General features: G+C 37.8%; 1 protein-coding gene across 1 annotated transcript in view; it reads right to left on the bottom strand.

Annotated features, from left to right (window-relative positions):
• Nucleotides 1-4,450: 4,450 nt before the first annotated feature.
• kdm4c (lysine (K)-specific demethylase 4C) overlaps nucleotides 4,451-23,035 on the bottom strand; it is a 31,788-nt gene continuing 13,203 nt past the window's right edge. Inside the window, exons 12-22 of the mRNA XM_056460127.1 lie at nucleotides 22,547-22,658; nucleotides 20,796-20,977; nucleotides 20,511-20,709; nucleotides 18,329-18,405; nucleotides 14,442-14,497; nucleotides 13,887-13,995; nucleotides 9,878-10,066; nucleotides 7,876-8,046; nucleotides 7,667-7,786; nucleotides 7,492-7,584; nucleotides 4,451-5,090 (exon numbers count right to left, since the gene is read on the bottom strand). Coding sequence (XP_056316102.1) covers nucleotides 4,929-5,090; nucleotides 7,492-7,584; nucleotides 7,667-7,786; nucleotides 7,876-8,046; nucleotides 9,878-10,066; nucleotides 13,887-13,995; nucleotides 14,442-14,497; nucleotides 18,329-18,405; nucleotides 20,511-20,709; nucleotides 20,796-20,977; nucleotides 22,547-22,658 — 1,470 coding nt within the window. The 3' untranslated portion in view covers nucleotides 4,451-4,928. The remainder of the gene's footprint in view (nucleotides 5,091-7,491; nucleotides 7,585-7,666; nucleotides 7,787-7,875; nucleotides 8,047-9,877; nucleotides 10,067-13,886; nucleotides 13,996-14,441; nucleotides 14,498-18,328; nucleotides 18,406-20,510; nucleotides 20,710-20,795; nucleotides 20,978-22,546; nucleotides 22,659-23,035) is intronic.

The following is a 23,035-nucleotide window of genomic DNA, read 5'->3' on the forward strand; positions in this document are numbered from 1 at the left end:
TGGCGCTGCGTGGCGCTATGCGGCGCGCCGCCGAGCGGCGCTTTCACTGTGCGACCTGTTTTAGAGTCACCTCTTTGACTGCAGGCAAAAAATGTTATGCTGCACACCACTGAATTAACACGGTTTTCCATTATCTGACTGTGACATAAAAATACTGCATCTCTTTACCTGACATTGTCCATATTCTTCTGAACAATCACCAAATTTGTTTCTTGTTTTGTAAACGTGATGCTTGTTGGAGTCACATCGGGGACAACAGACAAGAATGGCCACAGCGCTTACGCAAGCGTGGTAAATTCAAATTAACTCAAATTATGAATGGTGCATACATTCATCTTTATCTTGCAGGATTTCCATCAAAATATTTAAATGCATTATAAATGTTTAACATCTGTTGAAACATTACAGATTGTATTAATGGATGGGACAGATTTTCCTTTTTATGTTGTGCATTAATCTCTCTATGTCTCAGTTTGAGCCGCTACAATGATGAATGCAGAACTAGTAAATTAATGTAAGTAAAGTAAGTTAATTAACTCAAATATTTCTTACAGTGACATCAGAATTTATTTGATTGGAAAACATTATCGGATTGATGGACAGGTGAATAGATGGAAGGACGCTGTCACGATTGCAGGTTTGTGCGCTTTCCGGAGTGTCTGTTTTGTCACGTGGGTTTGTTTTGTTTTGGTTGTCCACGTGTATTTGTTATGGTCACGTGTCATGCCAGTACTCAGCTGTTTTGATTAGCTCGATAGCTGAGGTTCATTAGCGTGTCTATATCTGGGCAACGTTTCTATGTTTCCTTGTCAGTTCGTTGTGTTTGCTCATGTATGTCTGTCTGTGCTCAGGACTGTGAGGAGTGGCTGCTGGACCTGATTTCGTCTGTCTGTTTCCCGGTTGCTACCGCCCTATATCCCTCGTTCTCTCACTCATTTTCCCTGTCCTGTCTAGTTATTTGGACTGTGTCAAATAAACTTTTACTTGCATTTTTGGATCCTTCTCCGTATCTTATTACCCGTGACAGACGCATGGATAACGCTAGACCCATGCAAGTTAAGTGACCGGTGCCTTAAGGGTCTGAGGATGCAGGGCAGATTTTTATCAAAATTTGTCCCCGTGGATGGGTGGGGGGACCATTGCAGAAGTTTTAATATTTACCGTTTAAAACATAAATGCTGTGGGGTTTTTTTGTTTGTTTTCTAGTGTTTTGAGGTATGATGTATTTCAATTTTTCCATTACAGTTTCCATTAAAGGGCACCTATTTTACCCCTTGTACAAGATGTTACAAGCCTTTGGTGTCTCCAAAATGTGTCTGTAAAGTTTCATCAATTTATTATAGCCTTCAGAATATGCCCATTTTGGAGTCTGACTACAGTGTAGCTGTTTTTGTAGCCTGTGGCTTTAAATCCAAATGAGCTGCTTCTCCCTGCCCACCATTCCCATGTGTGTGTCTGATTCTCCTGCATTACAGCAGATAAACAGCAGTCAGTGATAGACAGGGTGTCGACGGAGTTTTAAAAGGTAGTACATGAAATTAGCCAAAATTAAGGGTATTAAAAGGTACAAAAAAAAAGTCATCTGACGAGGTATTACATATTCGAGCCCAATTTTTTTTTTACAAATTTTCAATTTGTGTTAGGCGCAGGCCTTTATTCTAAAATTTGTGTGGATTTATTTATTTGTTGAGAGTAGGACCTGAGCAATATCATGTGAGGTGGTGTGGTAGCTTGGCAACACAGCCGCGAAATCAACAGACCAGGCCTCGAAATTGTGACCTTTTTAGTCGCACATGTGGCCAAAATTTTATCTATGCGACCTCATAATACACTTGGGAGCATTTGTGCGACTGCATATAATGGTTGTAGTGCGACCTGTTTTGATTTTGTCTCTGTGGCTGTTATTTACATTGTAGGTAATGGACACACAACATGGAGAAGAGGGAGACTCACAAGAGCATCGGTGAACAGCTTGTGCATTGCAGGAACTCAGCCAGCAGGTAGAGCTCTGTTGGTGCTGTCTTCATCCTTTGCAGATTGGAGTGGAGCAAAACAGGAGACTCACAAGGGAACAGTGGTGATGTATCTACAGAACACTGGAGAACACTTTTGTGTATTGCTGGAGATCAGCCAACAAGTAGAGCTCTGTTAGTCTTGTTTTTGTCTTTTGCAGATTAGACTGGGGCATGTGGAGAAATGGGAGTCACACCTCAGCAATGACTGCAAACTGATGGCCTGGTTAGGTATTTCCTGAATGGATGGCTGGATGAATGAATGAAAAATAGATGTCCTTCCAAGAGGAAGGGGGTGGTGGTGGGCTTAGATAGTTAGCTAGATGTCTGTGGCAGGTGTTTCTTTTTCAAGTAATGGACACACAACAGGCAGAAGAAGGAAACTCACAAGAACATCGGTGGAGGTTTATCTGAAGAACACTGGAGAACAGCTTGTACTCAGCAAGCATGTAGAGCTCTGTTAGTCGTGTCTTTGTCTTTTACAGACTGGAGTGCAGCATGTGGAAACAAATAGGAATCACACACCTCAGCAATGACTGGAAACTGATGGTCAGAGGTTTGGTATTTCCTGACTGGATGGATGAATGAATGAATAAATGAATGAATGAAAAATACAGTAGATGTCCTTCCAAAAGGAAGGGGGTGGAGGTGGGCATAGATTGTTAGATGTCTTCTCTGTGGCAGTTATTTAAATTGCACACTGTTAACCCTTGCTGTAGATTATATGGTAAATAAGCAGGGTGTCTGCAGGTTCTTAAAATGTCTTAAATTCACTGAAATATTGGTTTGTTTGTCTTGAAACATTTTAAACAGGTCAATTTTTATTTGTTTATGTAAAAGCTAGCCAATCAATCCAACACATCCATTCACCAATAATACAAAGCGTTTAGCAAATATCCATTTATAACTAATATTATAACAGTTTGTTGTGCATACATTTAGTTTATTAAGTTTATTTAAAAGAGTTTTTTTAAGTTATTAGAAAATATGTAGTGTTTAGCCCTATGTAAGTCTGAAATTTCATTCTTGATGGTCTTAAATATTTAGTGGTCGGCCGTTATCAGCGTTAACGCGAGACTCTTATTGTGCAATAAAACAATATCGCCGTTAATCTATTCTCAAAGTTGGGTTGGGAGCTGGGTCTATTCTACGCAAGCTATGGTGACTTTCACCTTGACATTTTATCGTGGATGTTTACCTGACCGGTGAGCCGTCTGACAAAAAAAGCCCTTCTGAATCAAATCAGCAGGATGCCTGACTTTACCTGCAGTTCGGCAGTTTCACTTTAACTCATGAACGTTTCATTCATGCCGTTTTGACAAATTGAGGTATTAAGGGGGTCACACACCAGAAGTGCCGCTCGGCGGCGTGCCGCGTAGCGCCTTGCAGCGCCATATATTTCAGAATTCTAAACATAGGTTTCTATCAGGGTACACACACCGCCGCAAGTCAGCGGCTGTCCGTGGTCGCCCAGCCGCGACTCAGGACACTGTTCATTTCTCTGGCACGCCATAGAGCGGCATGTATGATACTTTTAACTGTCATGTGTGCGCCGTGTCGCAGCGCTGAGCAGCACTTCCTGTGTGCAACCTGCTTATGCAAATAAGGAGTAAGGACTGGTGAGAGTGTTATGGAATTGTTATGTTATGGGACACATGCTGATGGAAAGAAAAAAACTTCCACATTCCGCGTTGTGTGTGTGTGTGTGTGTGTGTGTGTGTGTGTGTGTGTGTGTGTGTGTGTGTGTGGCCCTTTACTGACAGCCGTGTGTGTGGATCTTGTCGGAAAATATGGCGAAAAGTCCTACATGACGATGTTTACTGAGCGTGGTGTTTACTTCAATAATGCCACTAATGTATGCATACTCCACATGTCTTAATTCCATTTCTGTTTAACGTTAGTTCAGTTATGACTTAAAGGGCACCTATGGTGAAAAATCTACTTTTCAAGCTGTTTGCACAGACATGTTTGTAGACATAGTGTATAGACAGTCATATTGGGATGATATAAACACACCCAGTCCTTTTTTTTTTTTTCAAATTTAACAACATAAAAACGGTGGACCAATATATTAACATGTCCCGGTAGACACGTGTATAATCATATCAACAATACAGCTCATTAGTCAAAAATAGCAAGTAAGTTTAAGTATTTGTGGTGGAGTTTATTCATGCCTTTCTGAAATGATGAGTCTCGCACAAATGCCGTTTGCAGTACACACACACACACACACACACACACACACACACATATATATATATATATATATATATATGCACTTTTACTGACATCATGTGGCCGTGGTGATTATAGCGGTTATAACTTTTTTTCTGTAGCTATTGGAAGCTATAATCTGAAAATGTGTATTAATTAATTTATACTGCATTGATCAGCTATATAAATAATGCTGAGCCATTTCATCAACTGAGGAAAAGTCACAGATCACAAAGCAAACACTTCTTTATTTATTTATTTGTTTCAGCAGCACCACATAGAAAAGAAAGAATGCCAAATGAATACAGAGATCAATATTTTAAGTAAAAGGTGACATGTGCTTTGCTGGACATCAGTAGCATGTTTTTTATTTATACAATTTTAAGCTCAACGCTAATAATAACATCAGTGACTAGGAATGGTGCATGATGGTACACGACAAATCATTTACAGAAAAAAAGCATGCAGGTGAAATTAGTCTCAGCAGTGATGGGAAGGAAATTACAAGAGTACAATGCTACAGAATACCATTCGAGGCTAGAAAAAACCTCTGAAATATAACAGGAAAACTTCTAATTTAGAAAAACATTCTTGTCCCTGACCACTTTTGCCGCTTTGAAAAATCATGATCTCAGTGATGTACAATCTTCAAACATAATTGAAAGCAGCTCTTTTTCTTATTTAAGGGCTCTTTTAGCTCCATTAGTTGGCTTTACTGCGAGTTTCTGACAACCTGGCAAAGGTTCGAGGACTGATATGGGCAATGTAATCCGTCTGGAATCGAGAATTTGGTGTGCGTCGTCTTTTCCTTTCACCTTGTGTGGTGAAAAATGCATCCTGGAAACGCATGCTGGATGCAGTGGACTGCAAAGTAAATATACAAATACGTCAAAACAGCATTCATGAAGATGTAAAACTTTTACAGAAAGCTTTTTCATTTTCAACATAATTGGCTGCAGTTCACATAATGTCCACCGGTGTCTTTAATAACATTCATTCATTTTCCTTCAGGTTAGTCTCTATTTCAGAGGTCGCCGCAGCGAAATGAACCGCCAACTATGTCGGCATTTGTGTTTACACAGTGCATGCCCTTCCAGGAGCAACCCAGTACTGGGAAACACACATACACACTCATTCACACACTCATACACTACGGCCAATTTAGTTTTATTCAATTCACCTATATCACCATTCTTGTTTTTTTTTTTTGTCCTTTGTATCGTTCAAACACATCAAGTAATAAGTATTTTAAAGTATTTGTACAAATCAGGATTCGAACTCGGGCCATTTGCAGCACAGTCATGCACGGTACACTAGGCAATTTATTTTTGACCCTGTCAGTCAAACTCACCAGGTCCTGAAAAGCTTCTGAAATGACCGATGCTTTGAATTGCTTTACTCAAGTGACCTGGGTGTTTCAAAACACTTTAGTCACGTGACCTCAGTGTTTCGGATCCTGCTTCGGTGCAGCGTTTCGAATCACTGTGTCGAAACACCAGTTTCAAGTCAGCCATCCCTTGAATTTACTCTATTTGTTGTATGTGTTGCCTGTCTTACCATTCTCTTAATAAACACTTCCTGTCTCCTTTCTCCCAATGCAACAGCATGTGTCAAACCTGGCCCGCTTCATAATTTTATGTGGCCCACGTGAGCATATGACTCACACCACAAGCAAATTTAACTATTTGTGCGATTGAACACAAAGCCAATGAATGCACAGAATATGGTGAGTTGCATCTTCTGCACAAGTACAAGATATTTAATTTGAGCATAAAATAATCTAGAATGACTGATGTGGTGCCAAGGTTGCCACAATTGGGCGATTTTGAATGTCCGACCGTCACAAACTTTAGTTTTAAAATGAAAACAATCCTTGTCCACACTGACGTTTCATTTAGCGTTTCTGAAAAGATCTCCGTCCACACTATACTGCTAAAAATGCACATTACATGATCAAACACACACACTGGCATGCGTTGCACTGTATGCAGATGTCTGAGCTTCAGGCAGTCAGCGGGTGCTTTGAGCACACCTCCCCAGGTGGGAGCAGCGCACGTCGAACAGTTCATCAAGGATCTCCTGGTGGATTTCATCTCACTTTAGTTGTTAAACATGATATTTAATTAATCTTGTCTCTATCTAATGGGGTTTTGAATCTATTACTTGTTCTCAGGTAACTCATTTTGGCTGAACGCAAAGATAAGTTAATATATTATGTAACCACGTTCACTGATTCTGCACATTTGACTGATTGCTTGCCTTTATTTCCTATATTGTATAAAATTATTGTATGTTATACTTTTATATTGAACATTATTGATTATTAAAACTGATATTCAGCAAAAGAGAGGGTATGTTTCATATTTTTCAATGGAAATTAGAGGAGGCAGGTATGTTATAGGGTCCGCTTTGTTATAAATAGGCTCCATACTGTAAAGATGACGGTCATATAAATATGTAGCTTCACGACGCCTCAACAATTTTAGTGTCTGTTAAGTTAATATCAAAATGAAAATAGGCAGTCGATTTCATTTAATTGTTACGATATTGAAACAACATAGCCAGGGTGATGCGAATGATGTTATAAAGTACAGTTTTTACCCGACATGTCCTCGGGAGTTTGTTTTCCAACTTTATCAAACTTGCGAAGTCAGAACTAAAGGAAAAGATGTAAGACTGAATTTTGTGCACTTAGTACTGAGGAAAAAGCCCCAATCAGATAGGCGAATGTCTGCAGCCACGCCTCCATTTTCAGATGTCTCTGTTTTCCCCCATCTACACTGACACAGAGCAGCAGCATTTTAAAATGTTTTGCACCTCTTTCACACCAGTATTTAGCATTGTCCACTTGTGATGATCAGATTGATGAAAACACATCTTAATACCAGATGTGGACAAGGCCAAAATTATACAAATACAGATTAATCAAACTTGAACAACCAACCATGTCCTAAATTTCAAGGTCACTTTTTAAAGTCTTTTAAAAACCATTTTAAAAGAAGTTAGAGTTTTTAAGCATACTTCACAAGTCACATTAATTCTAAAGCACAGTATAGAAAACACACATAGATATTTGAAAAAGAACCATGATCAGAATTAGCATTTCAGATACTCCAAGTTATTGAGTTAATCTGGCACAGATGATTAATTCCTTAATTCTCTGACAAATCATATTTAATGTCTGGATTTTAGAAAATTTCGAAAACTGTAAGGTTTTTTTCTTTAATGTTGATCTCCACGCTCATACCTTCATGTGAAAACTCACCAAACGACCTTTGACTTTTTTGGGCAGGTCTTCATTGAGTGTGTAGATGTCCTCTCGCTTTGCCAATACTTGGGATCCATCTTCAAACTCCACCTACAATCAAAAACATAGAACTCAGCATGAGGAATTGTAACAGTAGAGCAGCAGTACTTGATATGACTATGAGGGAGTGTACCTGGTACATATATGAAGTGTTGGAGCCGAGATATTTAGCTCCATAAAGAAGTCCATCAGGCCACTTCACCTGAACTGTCTCCCCAACTTCAGGAGGCCCAAGCTGGGCACAGTCTCTGCTCTGCAGAGCGAAAGAGAAGAGATGCTCATTCCTTAAAAACATGCGACTGGATCTTAATCATAACTAACGTCTAATAGAGATGCACTCACCACAATGTCTTCAGGGAATGTATCATTGCTGAAGGAGCCATCATCAAACATGACTTCATAAAATGTCTGGGCCGTGACCTGAGTAATACGTGAGCTGTAGTACCGGAGGTTTTTGTGTTTGGAGATCACCGTCTGGCCCACTTCTAATTCGCTTCTGCTAACTTTTACTTTCTGTGGGGAGAAAAGTAAAACTTTTCAACGTTAATGGATCAATTATGTGGCATATTTAACGACCAAAAAATCATAAATCATCTTCAAACTACAATAAGAACACAGGGTTTCTGCGGGTATCACCAATCCAAAATTTAAGACTTTTTAAGACCATCCACTTGTTAAGTGTGACGTCATGTAAAGCGGCTTCTGGGTTCAAGCACTCTTTCAAAAAAAGTATAGGGAGACTCAACAAATATATATATATATATATATATATATATATATATATATATATATATATATATATATATATATATATATATATATATATATATATACATACACATATACATATACATATCCATGCCTAATATATAAAATTCACTTTAATGTGTGATATGACTAAAAAGTCGTCATAAACGAATATTTTCTCTATTCAAATGAGTAGCGGCTTGGACCCAGAAACAGTATTTCATATGTCACGACTTAAGCGGATTGTGAATGACATTTCAGGCTTATATACAGGGCTAAACCCTAAGGATTTTTACTTGTCCCATTAAAAAATTCTAATTACTTGAATAACACTTATATAATGTGTCAAAAACGAGCAAACCATACATACACTTTTTTAAATATTACTTTTCTTTGACAAGCTTTAAAAACTATAATAAACTACATGTACCACAGTCTGTCCAGGTCAGTACCTTCACAACATATGGTCTATAGATACATGGAGAACTTACAAATGTTATTGTGAGGAACCATTTTATTAAATAGAGTTGTAAATAGAGTTTTGTTAAAGGTTTTATTGAGATGTATTGTTGGTGACTGTATGGCTGTTGGTCTGAATGAGTAGCTTTACATAGACAATGGAAAGTTAAGACCCGTTAAATTTTTGATTTAAGACATACAAGTCATTATTTCAGTGAATTTAAGACTTTTTAAGTCCTAACATTTAGTTTTTTTGAAATTGAAGACTTTTTAAGACCTCACGGATACCCTGCAACATTTAAATGGATCTGGTGAGAATTCACATACATACAGCACATCAAATATTATCAACAGAAGCTCTGCCAAACTTGATGCAAGACCAAAAGTCAATAACAGGACAATTATCCTGGTATATACAGTTGAAGTCAGAATTATTAGCCCCCCTGAATTATTAGCCAGCGTGTTTATTTTTTCCCCAATTTCTGTTTAACGGAGATCAGATTTTTTTAAACACATTTCTAAACATAGTAGTTTTAATAACTCATTTCTAATAACTGATTTATTTTATCTTTGCCATGATGACAGTACATAATATTTGACTAGATATTTTAAGACACTTCAATACAGCTTAAAGTGACATTAAAAGGCTTAACTAGGTTAATTAGGTTAACTAGGCAGGTTAGGGTAATTAGGCAAGATATCGTATAATGATGGTTTGTTCTGTAGACAATCGAAAAAATATATAGCTTAAAGGAGTTAATCATTTTGACCTTAAAATGGTTTTTAAAAAAATAAAACTTTCTGCAGAAGAAAAAAATATTATCAGACATACTGTCAAAATGTCCTTGCTCTGTTAAACATAATTTGGGAAATATTTAAAAAAGAAAAAAAAATTAAAGGGGGGCTAATAATTCTGACTTCAACTGCTGCACATTAATGTCAGAAAATTGGCTAATTCATAAATGTAATCCAAAATGGTACGATTTCTAAAAAGGGCGTGACCCCAAACCCCACCCTTAAACCCAATTGTCATTGGGGGATTAGCAAATTGAACTAAAATGTAGGAAAGAGATCGCATGAATTCATACGAAATAGCCACTACCTCATAATGTTACAACTTGGATTGCCAAGAACTTACAGCACTGGAGCTCCGTGACTGGTGTCTGTGACAGGTGATAAAGACCACATACGGCCAATCATCAGGTTCCATTGGCACTCCAGCTGCATGAGCACAGGTGACATGGAACGAGGTCGGGCAACGGCCACATGAGCACTGAATACAAGCTCCAGACAGCCGTTTTATCCTGTTACGGCAATAAATACACTTCTACAGAGAGAGAGGAAGATAATGACAGAGTATAGAAAAGTGAAAACACAACAAGAGTAAGAATATACAGTAAGTGTGTGTGTGCGTGCTTGTGTTTGTGTTGATTTTGGTGGATTGCAAAGAAAGCTTTTTTGTGTAATGACATGATCTAATTGTACTCTGTTACAGTGGTTTTTTTGAGGACTTGCCTGAAGATTTCTTAATTTTAAAACACTTACCAAACATACTTAAAGTGGTCTTGTGACATTAAAATTTTGACACATTATTCCTGTTAGGTTTGGGTTTAGAGGTAGGGGTGGGGTAGGACCAGTGATTAATTTGAGCCAGGTCTTGCAGGACCCTGTTCTGGAAAATGTTCGAGGAAAGCGTGCAGGCGCGCTTGTGAAACTCAGACAGTGCGGATTTCGGACCGCATTGCCTAGCATCCATCTGGCAAATCTCCGCTCTCTACCCAACAAAATAGATGATCTCATTCTGCTCTCTCAGACAAACAGGCATTTTCTGCATTCAGCTGCTCTGTGTTTCGCGGAAACCTGGCTGAACGACACCATACCGGACAACGCGCTTCACCTACCAAGCTATCAGCTGTTCAGAGCGGATCGGGACAAAGAATCAACGCGGAAATCGCGCGGTGACGGGACGTGCTTTTACATCAATGAAAGGTGGTGTACAGATGTAACAGTTTTAAAGAAGATGTGCTGTCCAGATCTAGAAGCACTGTTTATTAACTGTAAGCCTTTCTACTCCCCGCGCGAGTTCTGCTCGTTTATCCTTGTCAGTGTTTACATTTCTCTGCACGTGCACGCGAGCCTGGCGATACAGAAACTAGCTGATCAGATCACGGTGATCGAGCAACAACACCCGGACTCTGTTTTAATCATTCTCGGGGATTTTAACAAAGCAAAACTGTCCTGTGAACTGGCAAAATATAGACAGCATGTTACATGTCCCACAAGAGACAGTAACATATTGGATCACTGCTATACCACAATAAAGGATGCATACCACTCCGTCCAACAAGCAGCTTCGGGACACTCTGACCATTGATTCATCTCATACCAACCTACAGGCAGAAACTGAAAACAGCCAAACCTGTATTAAGATTTGTAAAAAGATGGATTAACGAAACATAGCAGGATCTACAAGCCTGTTTCGACCTCACTGACTGGAGTGTTTTTGAAGCTGTGTCAAACAATCTGGATGAGCTCACAGAGACTGTAACATCTTATATCAGTTTCTGTGAAGAGGTGTGCATTCCTACCAGGACTCAACTCACATACAACAATGACAAACCATGGTTCACTGTAAAACTCAGACAGCTACGTCAGGCCAAGGAGGTTGCTTACAGGAATGGGGAGAGGGCCTTGTATAAGCAGGCCAAATACACACTGGAAAAGGAGATCAGAGTCGCAAAAAGGAACTATTCTGAGAAACTAAGGAGTCAGTTCTCTTCCAGCGACTCAGCATCTGTGTGGAAAAGTTTGAAAAACATCACAAACTACAAGACACCATCCCCCAGCACTGTAGACAATGAACGACTTGCAAATTACCTGAATGAGTTTTACTCCTGGTTTGAGAAAACCCCCCACACCCACTCTGAACTGCTCTTCAAGCCACCATTAACACCTCAACCACCCCCCGCCTCCCCCATACCTGCACTTCAGTTCAGTGAAGATGATGTGCGCCAGGTCTTCCGGAAACAGAAGAGGAAAAAAGCATCAGGCCCAGATTTTATAACACCAATCCTGTGCTGACCAACTGGCCCCCATCTTCACCCTGATCTTCAACAGATCACTGGAGCTGTGTGAAGTGCCCTCCTGCCTCAAATGCTCCATCATCATCCCCATCCCAAAGAAACCCAAACTTGCAGGACTAAATGCCTACAGACCGGTGGCACTAACATCTGTGGTCATGAAGTCTTTTGAAAAACTGGTGCTGGCCCACCTGAAGGACATCACTGAACCCTCACTGGACTCTCTTCAGTTTGCCTACAGAGCAAACAGGTCTGTGGATGATGCAGTAAATATGGGACTGCATTATGTTCAGCAACACCTAGACAGACCAGGGACCTATGTGAGGATCTTGTTTGTTGACTTCAGCTCGGCGTTTAACACTATCATCCCAAAACTTCTCCTGCCCAAATTAACTCAGCTCTCTGTGCCCACCTCTGTCTGTCAGTGAATCAACAGCTTCCTAACGGACAGGCAGCACCTGGTGAAGCTAGGAAAATTCTCATCTAGTATCCGTACAATCAGCACTGGCACCCCCCAGGGGTGTGTCCTCTCCCCACTGCTCTTCTCCCTGAACACGAATGACTGCACATCAAAAGACTCCTCTGTTAAGCACTTGAAGTTTGCAGACGACACCACACCACACATCGGCCTCATTCAGGACGATGATGAGTCTGCTTACAGACAGGAGGTTAAGGAGTTGGCTGTCTGGTGCAGTCACAACAACCTGGAGCTCAACACGCTCAAAACAGTGGAGATGATAGAGAACTTCAGGAGAAACCCCCCTGCTCTCGCCCCACTGAGCATCATGGACAGCATTGTGGCAGCAGTGGAGTCATTCAGGTTCCTGGGCACCACCATCTCTCAGGACCTGAAGTGGGACACTCACATTGACTCCATTGTCAAAAAAGCTCAACAGAGGCTGTACTTTCTTCGTCAGCTGAGGAAGTTCAACCTCCCAAAGGAGCTGCTGAAACAGTTCTAAAGTTCTAAACCTCCATCACTGAATCAGTCATCTGCACATCAATAACTGTCTGGTTTAGCTCAGCTACTAAATACGATTTCCAAAGACTACGTCGAATAGTTCGGACTGCTGAGCGAATCACTGGTACAACCCTTTCTACTCTCAAAGAACTGTCCTAATCCAGAGCGAGCAAAAGGGCTGCCAAAATCACTCTGGACCCCTCACACCCAGCACCCAGCAGGTGGCCTCCGCAGCGTCCTCCCTTTTGGGACTGCAAGCTTCCCAACGGACTGTCGTATTAAATTCCTAGAATTATCCAGACGCTCTGCGGCTCCCGAAAAATATATCTAAATCCATTAATCTTCTATTGAAGTGGGATAAGTAAGGGCCAGGGAACACGTTGGAGGACCACACCTCTTGATGTTGCAGGTGCGCTCACGCTTGCTTGGCAAACCTCTCATCAGGCGAAGGTAAGGTGCAGTCATTGTGAAATCAGAAAATAAATAATGGCCTCCCAAAATAATTTGTATTTTCAAAATAACAAGGTCATTTTTTTAAAACCTTTTAAAATCTGATAATGAACCTGATCAAAAGAGATCTCAGGATGATGGAACTAAGCCCTTGGATCAGGATAGTAAAAGACAGAAGCAAAGTGATTCAAGTTTACCAGAAAATATGACAGAAGAGGGTGACTGTGGGCTCTTCTGGAACATTAGACAGAGTCATTTAGTTAATATTTTTATACTTGGAAGTGAACGGAATGTCAGTGATGTTATTGAACTGAATAATGATGTTTTATAAGATTTATGTTTGTAGCTACAAAGTTGTTTTTATCCATGATTGACCCATAACGTTGTATGGCACAAAATAATTAAAGACCGTTCAGAAATTTGATGCTCTTTTTTGCGCTATCACTGTTTAATGACGTCATGTTTTGGAAAAACTGAAATTGTGTGGTGGACGTCATCACTGTAACTTTTATTTCCTGGTTTTGTTCCGGAAATTAGTCATTTACAAATTAAGTACTAGGTACGACCATATAAGTGATATTTTCTCTATAAAATACATTACGCCTATGGAGAGTCCCTGTAAACCAGCAATAGCTACGTGTGTGTGTGTTACTCACCAGTTTATATCTCTGTACAGGTATGGCACTGATGTCAATAGGAGCTCTTTTCACCACATCAATGAACTTCACCTCAGGGAGTCCCACCGCACACATGACATGGACCCATCTACAGCATGCAAAATTCATGATTGATCCATTTACTAAAATTCAACAACATTGACTGTGCTAAACATATTTGCTTATTACGTTCATTGGAGAATATGTGTAAAAAGCATGCGATTATATAAGTGTTAATTTAGTGTTAATTAGAAATTATCCGGAGCTTGTGGAAAAAATGCAACCAAAATAAACTAAAATGCCTAGGATGAAGAAATGAATGATAAAGAAATTTTCATAATCCCCTAGGACATTTAAATGGATATTGCAATTGAAGTAAATGTGCAAGATTAATGAAAAATATATATTATATTATATTATATTATATTATATTATATTATATTATATTATATTATATTATATTATATTATATTACACAAGTTTCTGACAATACAGGCAACACGGATAGATAAACAAAAATCCCTTGGAAATCAAAATCTTAATTAGGGACATTACCTGTCATCTGAGGTTCTTTTTAATGCACCTCCCCTCAGGTTGCACAAACAGCATCCCTGGTATAAAACCGAAACAGATATAAACACACACACACACACACGCACACACGCACGCACACACACACGCACACACACACACACAGAGTAAACCAGTAATAAAAGAATCATAATTTTTAAAAGACAATTTTTTAAAGATAAGTAACAAGGTTACCACTTTTAGCCAGATGTTAAATTCCTTGACTTTTCCATGACTTTTATTAAGTGACTAAAAAGTATTTCCAGGATCTAGTCACTGCATTTTGTGCAATTGAGTTGCTAATGGATAAAGAATTATAAGTAGTAAACAACAGTAAATGGTCAAACTACTTACTCTACAAATCAGTGTTTGTCGGAGAACAAATTTAGATCAAAATAATATATGAAAAGACCAGTTCGTAAGTCTTCAGGTTGGAAAAATGGGTTGCACCCAATTTCATGTGGAAAATAAGGTCAATGAAGAGAAAATAACCTGCAGCTGTTGTGTTGAGCACTAAGCGGACAAAAAACAGCCACATACAGTATTTTAGCAGGTACAGCCTGGATACTGCATCTGATTGCAAGGAGTTGCAGGTTGACAAGTGGAAAAGAAATATTGATATAATAGCACAGAAAAATAGCCTAACCACAACAAATAGGCAAAACATGTTAAACAACATGATATAAAACCAGGGGCGTCGCTAGACCCAACGTGCCCCAGTGAAAATCTCCAGTGCCCCAGTAAATGCATTGAGATATGATTTACTTCATATGCAAGTGTATTTATTAAGAGTGGTAATTCCGAAATCAACACATTATTCTCTATGTGCAACCGAACCAACGCTGGTGAAAGCAATGTAATCAAAAAGCAAACTGATGCATCTCCGCGTGTGCGCAGAGAACACGCGCGCCTCTCGCACGCGCTGCTCGCGCACTCGCTGCTCTTCTTCTGAGAGTCCCGGTAGTAAACATGCGCGCCAAAAAAGCAGGCTGCTTGTTACGCGCCGCTCATGCGTTGTAAAACCGGCGTAACAGCCTTTTTTGTTTTGCAAGTGTAAAAAACTAAAGTTTAAACAATATGATGGTGATCTTACTAAGCATGCCTCCTGATAGATTTTTTTGTATGAAACAAAAAGGAGGGATGACGAGTCAGGGAGGTAAGACTTAACAAACCTAATTATCTGCCATGTGTCAAGTCTACAACAGATAATCCTATAACACATCTTTTTTATTATTATTGAATTGTCTATAGGATTTCATTCAAATGAAATTAATATTTATGCAAAAGTAATTTCTTGAATGATCTTAGCATATCACTCCAGTTGTCTTAACATTGTTTTCCAGTTACATTTAAGATTATTTTGAATAATAATCGTATAATAATAAGAATACTTTTATTTATAATAAATATAATATACATATGTATATTACATTTATTATAAATAAAGTATTATTATTATTATTATTATACAATTATTCTTTAAAATAATAGTATATATATATATATATATATATATATATATATATATATATATATATAGTGTATATATATATATATATATATATATATATATATATATATATAAAAACACTATGCCTCCTGATATATGTATATTATGTACATATGTATATTATATTTATTATAAATAAAAGTATTCTTATTATTATACAATTATTCTTCAAAATAATAAATATATATATATATATATATATATATATATATATATATATATATATATATATATATATATATATATATATATATATATATATATATATATATATATATATATATATATATATATAGTGTATTGGGGGAAGGGGGTACGTGCCCCAGTAGAGCTTTATGTCTAGCAACGCCCCTGTATAAAACCATAGACTGTAAAATATATGGACGTAGCATCCGTGATGTCACCCATAGGTTTCTGAAGAGCGCAAAAGAAGCCACAAGTAAATGCAAGACTATTGATAAAATCCAGCACAACACTATGATAACGCTTCAGGTGACTGTTCTAGAGCCTACAGCTAATCAATCTTTCACATTCTGGAGTGCTTTACGGGTCTAAAGAAAAATATTAATGATAAATGATCTTAAATAAAACAAATACATTTATAGAGATGGTATACAAGTATATAACATTACTCACATGGGAAACGAGGCCACGTGAACGGTTTGTGAGCACAATTAAGTGCACACAGCATCCCATATCATCTGATAATTGTAAGAAATAAGTCCAAAAGGCAGCTGACTGTGTAAAGCCACATAAAACAACACATAAATACGATGAATATGCAGAGATCAGTGGTTAATCTGCCGGATTCAGCTGAGGTGAAGTGACGGCGACCAGTGAGACCTAGCTGTCACTCAAGTGGCCACGCCCTTAATTAATCAAACTTAATATAACCTAATATAAAGGAAATGGATGAGTTATAAAAAAATTCACCCCCCTCACAGTTGTCATGGAGGGTAATAATAGCTATATGAACCAAAATCGTTCTTTGTACCAGGCTGTAAACACCTTTTTTTCTGCTGTAAAGTTGGCCATTCTAACAGTGGGCTCAATTGCACTTTGCTCTATTATAGAGCCAGGACTAGCGGAATTTTGATGAATTGCAGTTTCAGTTACTTCCGTATTGGCCTCCCGAGGGTGAGCGGGAGGTTGCCGCTTGGTATAAAATACAATATAAAACTCTATTTTAATAAAAGTTCAATTAAAAATGATAAACAAAAATTTCTGCTTTTATATTACCCGTTGGGGGGGGGGGGGGATGGGGTGTATCCTGACTTCAATGTCTGGAAAACATCTTTTATAAGTGAAGTGAGCCTTGTCAAGTATGGTTTTACCCATTCATAAAATTGTTGCTTTGCTTTTAACCCTTGTGTACTGTTTAAATTGACCAGCCTATCATTATGTTGGTGGCTGTTTTTGCTGCACTGACCATTATAATGACATTTTTTAATGGTAAAGCCATGTCAGCATACTGTATACAGTTATCATGCATTCTTAATTATTGATGGTTTTCCCTGTTGGGAAGAAGAAAATTGGGCAATTATTATTGTTTAATCAGACAAAAGCAGCCACCAACATAACGAAAGGGTAATAAATTTGCCCGCAGAGTATTGTTACATTTTTTGCATACTCAAAATATGTGTCAAAATAAGATTTGTCACGAAAAATCATTCCATTTGCTGAAACAGAGAGATGGTTGTGGCTCAATAAATACTTAAAAACACCCCAGAGTGGATGAAAACATCAGCACACAAGGGTTGACCATGTAAGTTTGAACACAATTTTTGCCAGCTATTGCTTTCATTTCCTGGGGAGCAATTATGGGCTAGGTGCCTTGCTCGGGGACACCTCAGCTGGGTATCGAAGATGGAGAGAGTGCGGTTAATTCACTCTTCCTTTTCCATTCCTGCCGGGAACGGACATTTAACCTGCAACCTTTCGATTACAAGTCCAACTACCTAACCATTAGGCCACAACATGTCCATAAGAGGTAATGATAAAGACAATCGGCCAATCCCAAATGGCACCCTAAACTTGCAGTCACTTTTTCCAAAAGATTCAAAGGTCACAGGTTTGAGTCCCAGCAGGGATTGTTGTGGGGAAAAGTGAATAAATATCCACCTCAATCCTCCATCTGAGGTGATTCCCTTGAGCACTAAACCTCCAACTGCTCGCCAGGTGTGTGTTCACATGTGTAAATTGCTTTGGATAAAAGAGTCTGCTAAATGCATACATGTAAATGAGGCTCAGGTCCTTCTGACAGCTAAAATGATAAATGGGACATTCTATAGTATTGTGGACTTAATGGACACATGTGCCATTTGGGATTGGATCAATAGCGAGTGATTGAATGATTACTTACAGCTGCCAGATCTCCACTCACACAGCGGTCACAAGTCCACACTGGACCAACATCATGAGCAGCAACACCATAGCAACCTGTGGACCAATCAAACTGTTACGTTCTCCTGCCAAGCAATATTTGAATTTTGAATTAAATTTACATTTTGAATATTTGAAATGAATATATTTTAAATATATCCAAAATTATGTTTACAAAGCAAGGAAATTTTCAAAGTATGTCTGATAATATTTTTTCTGCTGGAGAAAGTCTTATTTGTTTTATTTTGGCTAGAATAAAAGCAGTTTTTATTTTTTAAAAAGCCATTTTGAGGTCAATATTATTAGCCCCTTTAAGCTATATATTTTTTCGAAAGTCTACAGAACACACCATTGTTATACAATAATGTGCCTAATTACCCTAACCTGCCTAGTTAACCTAATTAACCTAGTTAAGCCTTTTAAATGTCACATTAAGCTGTATAGAAGTGTCTTTAAAAATATCTAGTAAATATTATTTCCTGTCATCATGGCAAAGATAAAATAAATCAGTTATTAGAAATGAGTTATTAAAACTATTATGTTTAGAAATGTGTTGAAAAAATCTTCTCTCCGTTGAACAGAAATTGGGGAGAAAAAAGAGGGGGGCTAATAATAAATAATTCTGACTTCAACTGTATGCGACTAAGATAATAATAATAATAAACGTATCAAAGTATCACATAATTAAAAATCATGAACGTTTTTAAAAATGTTTTAAAAAAATGAGTGTGAACATAGAGTATGTGAAATTCATTTTTTATAATTATTTATAACTTGCATGTTTTAGTTTTAGAACTGTAAGATTTTGTGAGAATTTATGTTCAGGAAATAATACAATAATTTAGCAAAGATGTATTAATGTTGGATCGTACAAATAATTAAGATATATTAAAAAAGAAAACAGTTTAAACTGTATCAAAATTCAGTACTAGTTTTACTGTCTTAGACTTGCTGCAAGGAAATCAACTTCATTCGTCATTTAGGCTCTGTTCCTTTATTCATCAGGGGTTGCCACAGCGGAATGAATCACGAACTTATCCAGTATACGTTTTACACAGCGAATGCCTTTCCAGCTGCAACCCAGTGCTGGGAAACATCCATACACACTTATTTACATGCATACACTACGGGCAATTTATTTTATTTAATTCACCTATAGCGCATGTCTTTGAACTGTGGAGGAAACCGGAGCACCCGGAAGAAACCTACGCAAACCCTAACCCTAACACTGGCCCACAAAACCAGTGTGAGTATATTTTAAAAAATACAAGTATGAGTCAAAATAATAGATTTTTTTTATTTCATTTCATTTTCTTTCGGCTTAGTCCCTTTATTTATCAGGGGTCGCCACAGCGGAATGAACTGCCAACTTATTCAGCATATGTTTTACGCAGCGGATGCCCATACACTCTTTGCATTCACACACATACACTACGACCAACTTAGCTAATTCAATTCATATATAGTGCATGTCTTTGAACTGTGGGGGAAACCGGAGCACCCGGAGATAACTGAGTCACCGTGTCGCCCCAGGAATCATCTTATTTTCAGAAACTAGTACTATAATACAGCAATAAATTAATCAACCGATAAAGTAACAGATAAATAAACTACAGTTTACAGTCATGGACGATGCGGTGGCACAGTGGGTAGCACATTGGCCCCACAGCAAGAAGGTCGCTGGTTCGAACCTCGGCTGGGTCAGTTTGCATTTCTGTGACGAGTTTGCATGATCTCCCCGTGTTTGTGTGGATTTCCTCCGGGTGCTCCAGTTTCCCCCACAAGTCCAAAGACATGTGGTATATGTTAATTAGGTAAGCTAAAAATTGTCCATAGTGTATGAGTGTGTGTGAATAAGAGTGTATGGATGTTTCCCGGTGATGGGTTGCGGCTGGAAGGGAATATGCTGGATAAGTTGGTGGTTCATTCTGCTGTGGTGACCCCAGATTAATAAAGGGACTAAGCCGAAAAGAAAATGAATATGTTTGCTGTCAGTTTAGAGCAAATAAATGCAGTTTTGGTGTGAATTTTTTTTAAAAAAAGACCCCAAACTTTTTTAATGATAGCATGAATAAATATTTAATAGTATTTTGTGAAAGGGGTCCCCTGCCAGGAAATCATGATTGTGTTAAATGTGTTGTTGAGTAATCTCAGTGACATACTGGCATGAACTTGAACACAGCAGCTGCTGCAGACCACAAGAGGGCTGGATCCGTCTTCCTCCAGTAGTGTGTTCAAGGGGCACGGGCCCTCCTGGTACGCAAAGCAAATTTCAGGGATCAGAGGTCGTGATCTTGAGCCTGCATCCAGGAAACATGACCCCATTGAGACCTCAGGCCTTCTCTCCTCCAAGTTCTCAGGCTGTGAGAGAAAAATATAAAAGACTTATAATAGAAAAAAGCACATATGCTATATCAGTTAACCTAGTATCTGACTACACATGGTACCTGATAGTACGGCATGAAAAGAGTGCAGACAGCACAGTGTGGAGCGCTTTTTGCTGCGGTCGTGTTGTATTCTCGTTCATATTGAAAATGGGCTTTTCTGTGTTGCCAGAGATGCACTAATGGTTTTGCCCATTCCTCAGTTTCTGGCTCATCTTCTTCACTCGCACACTCCTCTATAACCTCTGAGACACACACACACACAAATAAATATTTACTCTAGGGCTGTCAATGTAACATTTTAAAGGTATAGTTCACCCAAAAAATGAAAATTCTGTAATCATTTACTCATTTTTCATTTGTTCTGAACCTCTTTGTGCTCGTTTCTTCTGTTGAAGCCATTGACTTCCATAGTACTTTTCGTTCCTATGGATGTCAGTGGCTGCTTTTTTATGAGGGGTCTGGATGCAGACCTAGTACACTGCAATCTGAGCTTCATCCAATGCTTTTTAATGCGCTCACCTAACCCCACTCCTAACCCTACCCCTCACAGTGACGTCACTAGCTCCATTGAGTGCATTGTGTCTGACATTGCATCACTGAGACATGCAGTCTCAGCCTGCATCATCAAGGTTGCATCCAGATACTGTTGGCTTTTTTTCAACATCCTTTTACTATATCTGGTTTATGTTCAACAGAAAAAAGAGATTCATAGAATCACTTGAGGGTGAGCAAATGATGGGTACATTTTTACTATCCCTTTATCTAATAATTATTTATATATATTTTTTTTTCTTAACTTGACAGCTTTCTAAATCTGTAATTGTGCATGTTGAGCCATCAAAAAAAACAACAGCCAAAGACCATTCATATCCATCAGTCTGAATGTGTACATAATTAATATTCAAAGGCTCTGTTCACGTCAAAATGAAAATTCAGTCATCATTTACTCATTGACAGTCCAATCTCATATGAATTTAAAAAATTGAGATAATTGTTTTATCTGAACGATTTCTGCTCCTCCATTGAAACTCTACTTCCTAATATGTAAAAAAAGACTAATAATAATAATAATTACATTATTATTACATTTAATAATAATATATATATATATATATATATATATATATATATATATATATATATATATATATATATATATATATATATATATAGATATAAAATCAAGCAGATTATTTCAGGAATTCTTATGTTCTTATGACATGATTGCTTGGCTAGGCAGAGATCTAAAGTAGAGAAATTTTGAAATTAGAATTTTAGTCACACATAAACATTCTTCTGCAAACAATGTTAAAAAACAATAAATTTGATCATTTGAAACTTAAGTACATGTGCAAGAACTAGAAATAGTTTCAGAACACTTCAGATGTCTTTCGATTCATGTATATAATTTTTTATGATCACTTCATTTGAAAGAATACGAGTTTTCTGTTAAGAGACTTTAAAAGAAGGCACAAAAATCCCTCAGATTTCAATATAAATATATATATTTGCATTTCAAAAGCCAACACATTTTTAAAGGTAAGCAATGAGAAGAGTAAATGGTGACAGAAGGTTTATTTTGAAAGTGATTTTTATATATACCACAGACAAAAATTATTGGTGTAATTTCGATCTGTGACATCATTTGGTAAAGATGACAGTCAAACACACATTGAGGACACAGTTGCAATGGCACATACTATTTTAAAAAGCACATTGATAAAACCAACAGTGGAGTTTCATTCAATTCCTATCCTTAACTGCAGGGTTTTTTCATGCTCATAATACAATTAAATCCATTAAACATCCACCATCATCGCTGGCAGCCTGCTGTTTGACAGCACTGGGTACTGCTCTCGCTGTGGGTTTTCTGAGGGGGTGACGCCAACTCTTGGCTGTCTTCTTAACCGTTTGCATATGATACTGTCAGAGCAAAAAAAAAAAAAAAAAAAAGTGAGAAAAACAGCACACTTTCCAAAAAAAAGTTTCATTCTGTTCCTATACTTTTATTATGAGAGTATATAAATTATGTGTACATTTATTAAAGCTTTGGAACCGTTTGTTTACAAGGCATAAAGGTGTGATCAGAATTTAAGTAAAAAAAAAAAAAACTATTTATGTTTATAGAAAATGTTTTCTCGCAAATGATTCACAACAGAGGCAAGTTAGTATACATTACCATTCAAAAAGTGATGTTGGCAAGAGTTTAATAGTTTTAATTATTACTTTAATTCAGCTGATGCATCCAATTGATTTAAAGTCAAACACAAACAACTGTTACACACAAATAAAATGTCAAA

The sequence above is a fragment of the Danio aesculapii genome, chromosome 1, assembly GCF_903798145.1.
Source record: "Danio aesculapii chromosome 1, fDanAes4.1, whole genome shotgun sequence".
Lineage (NCBI taxonomy): Eukaryota > Metazoa > Chordata > Actinopteri > Cypriniformes > Danionidae > Danio > Danio aesculapii.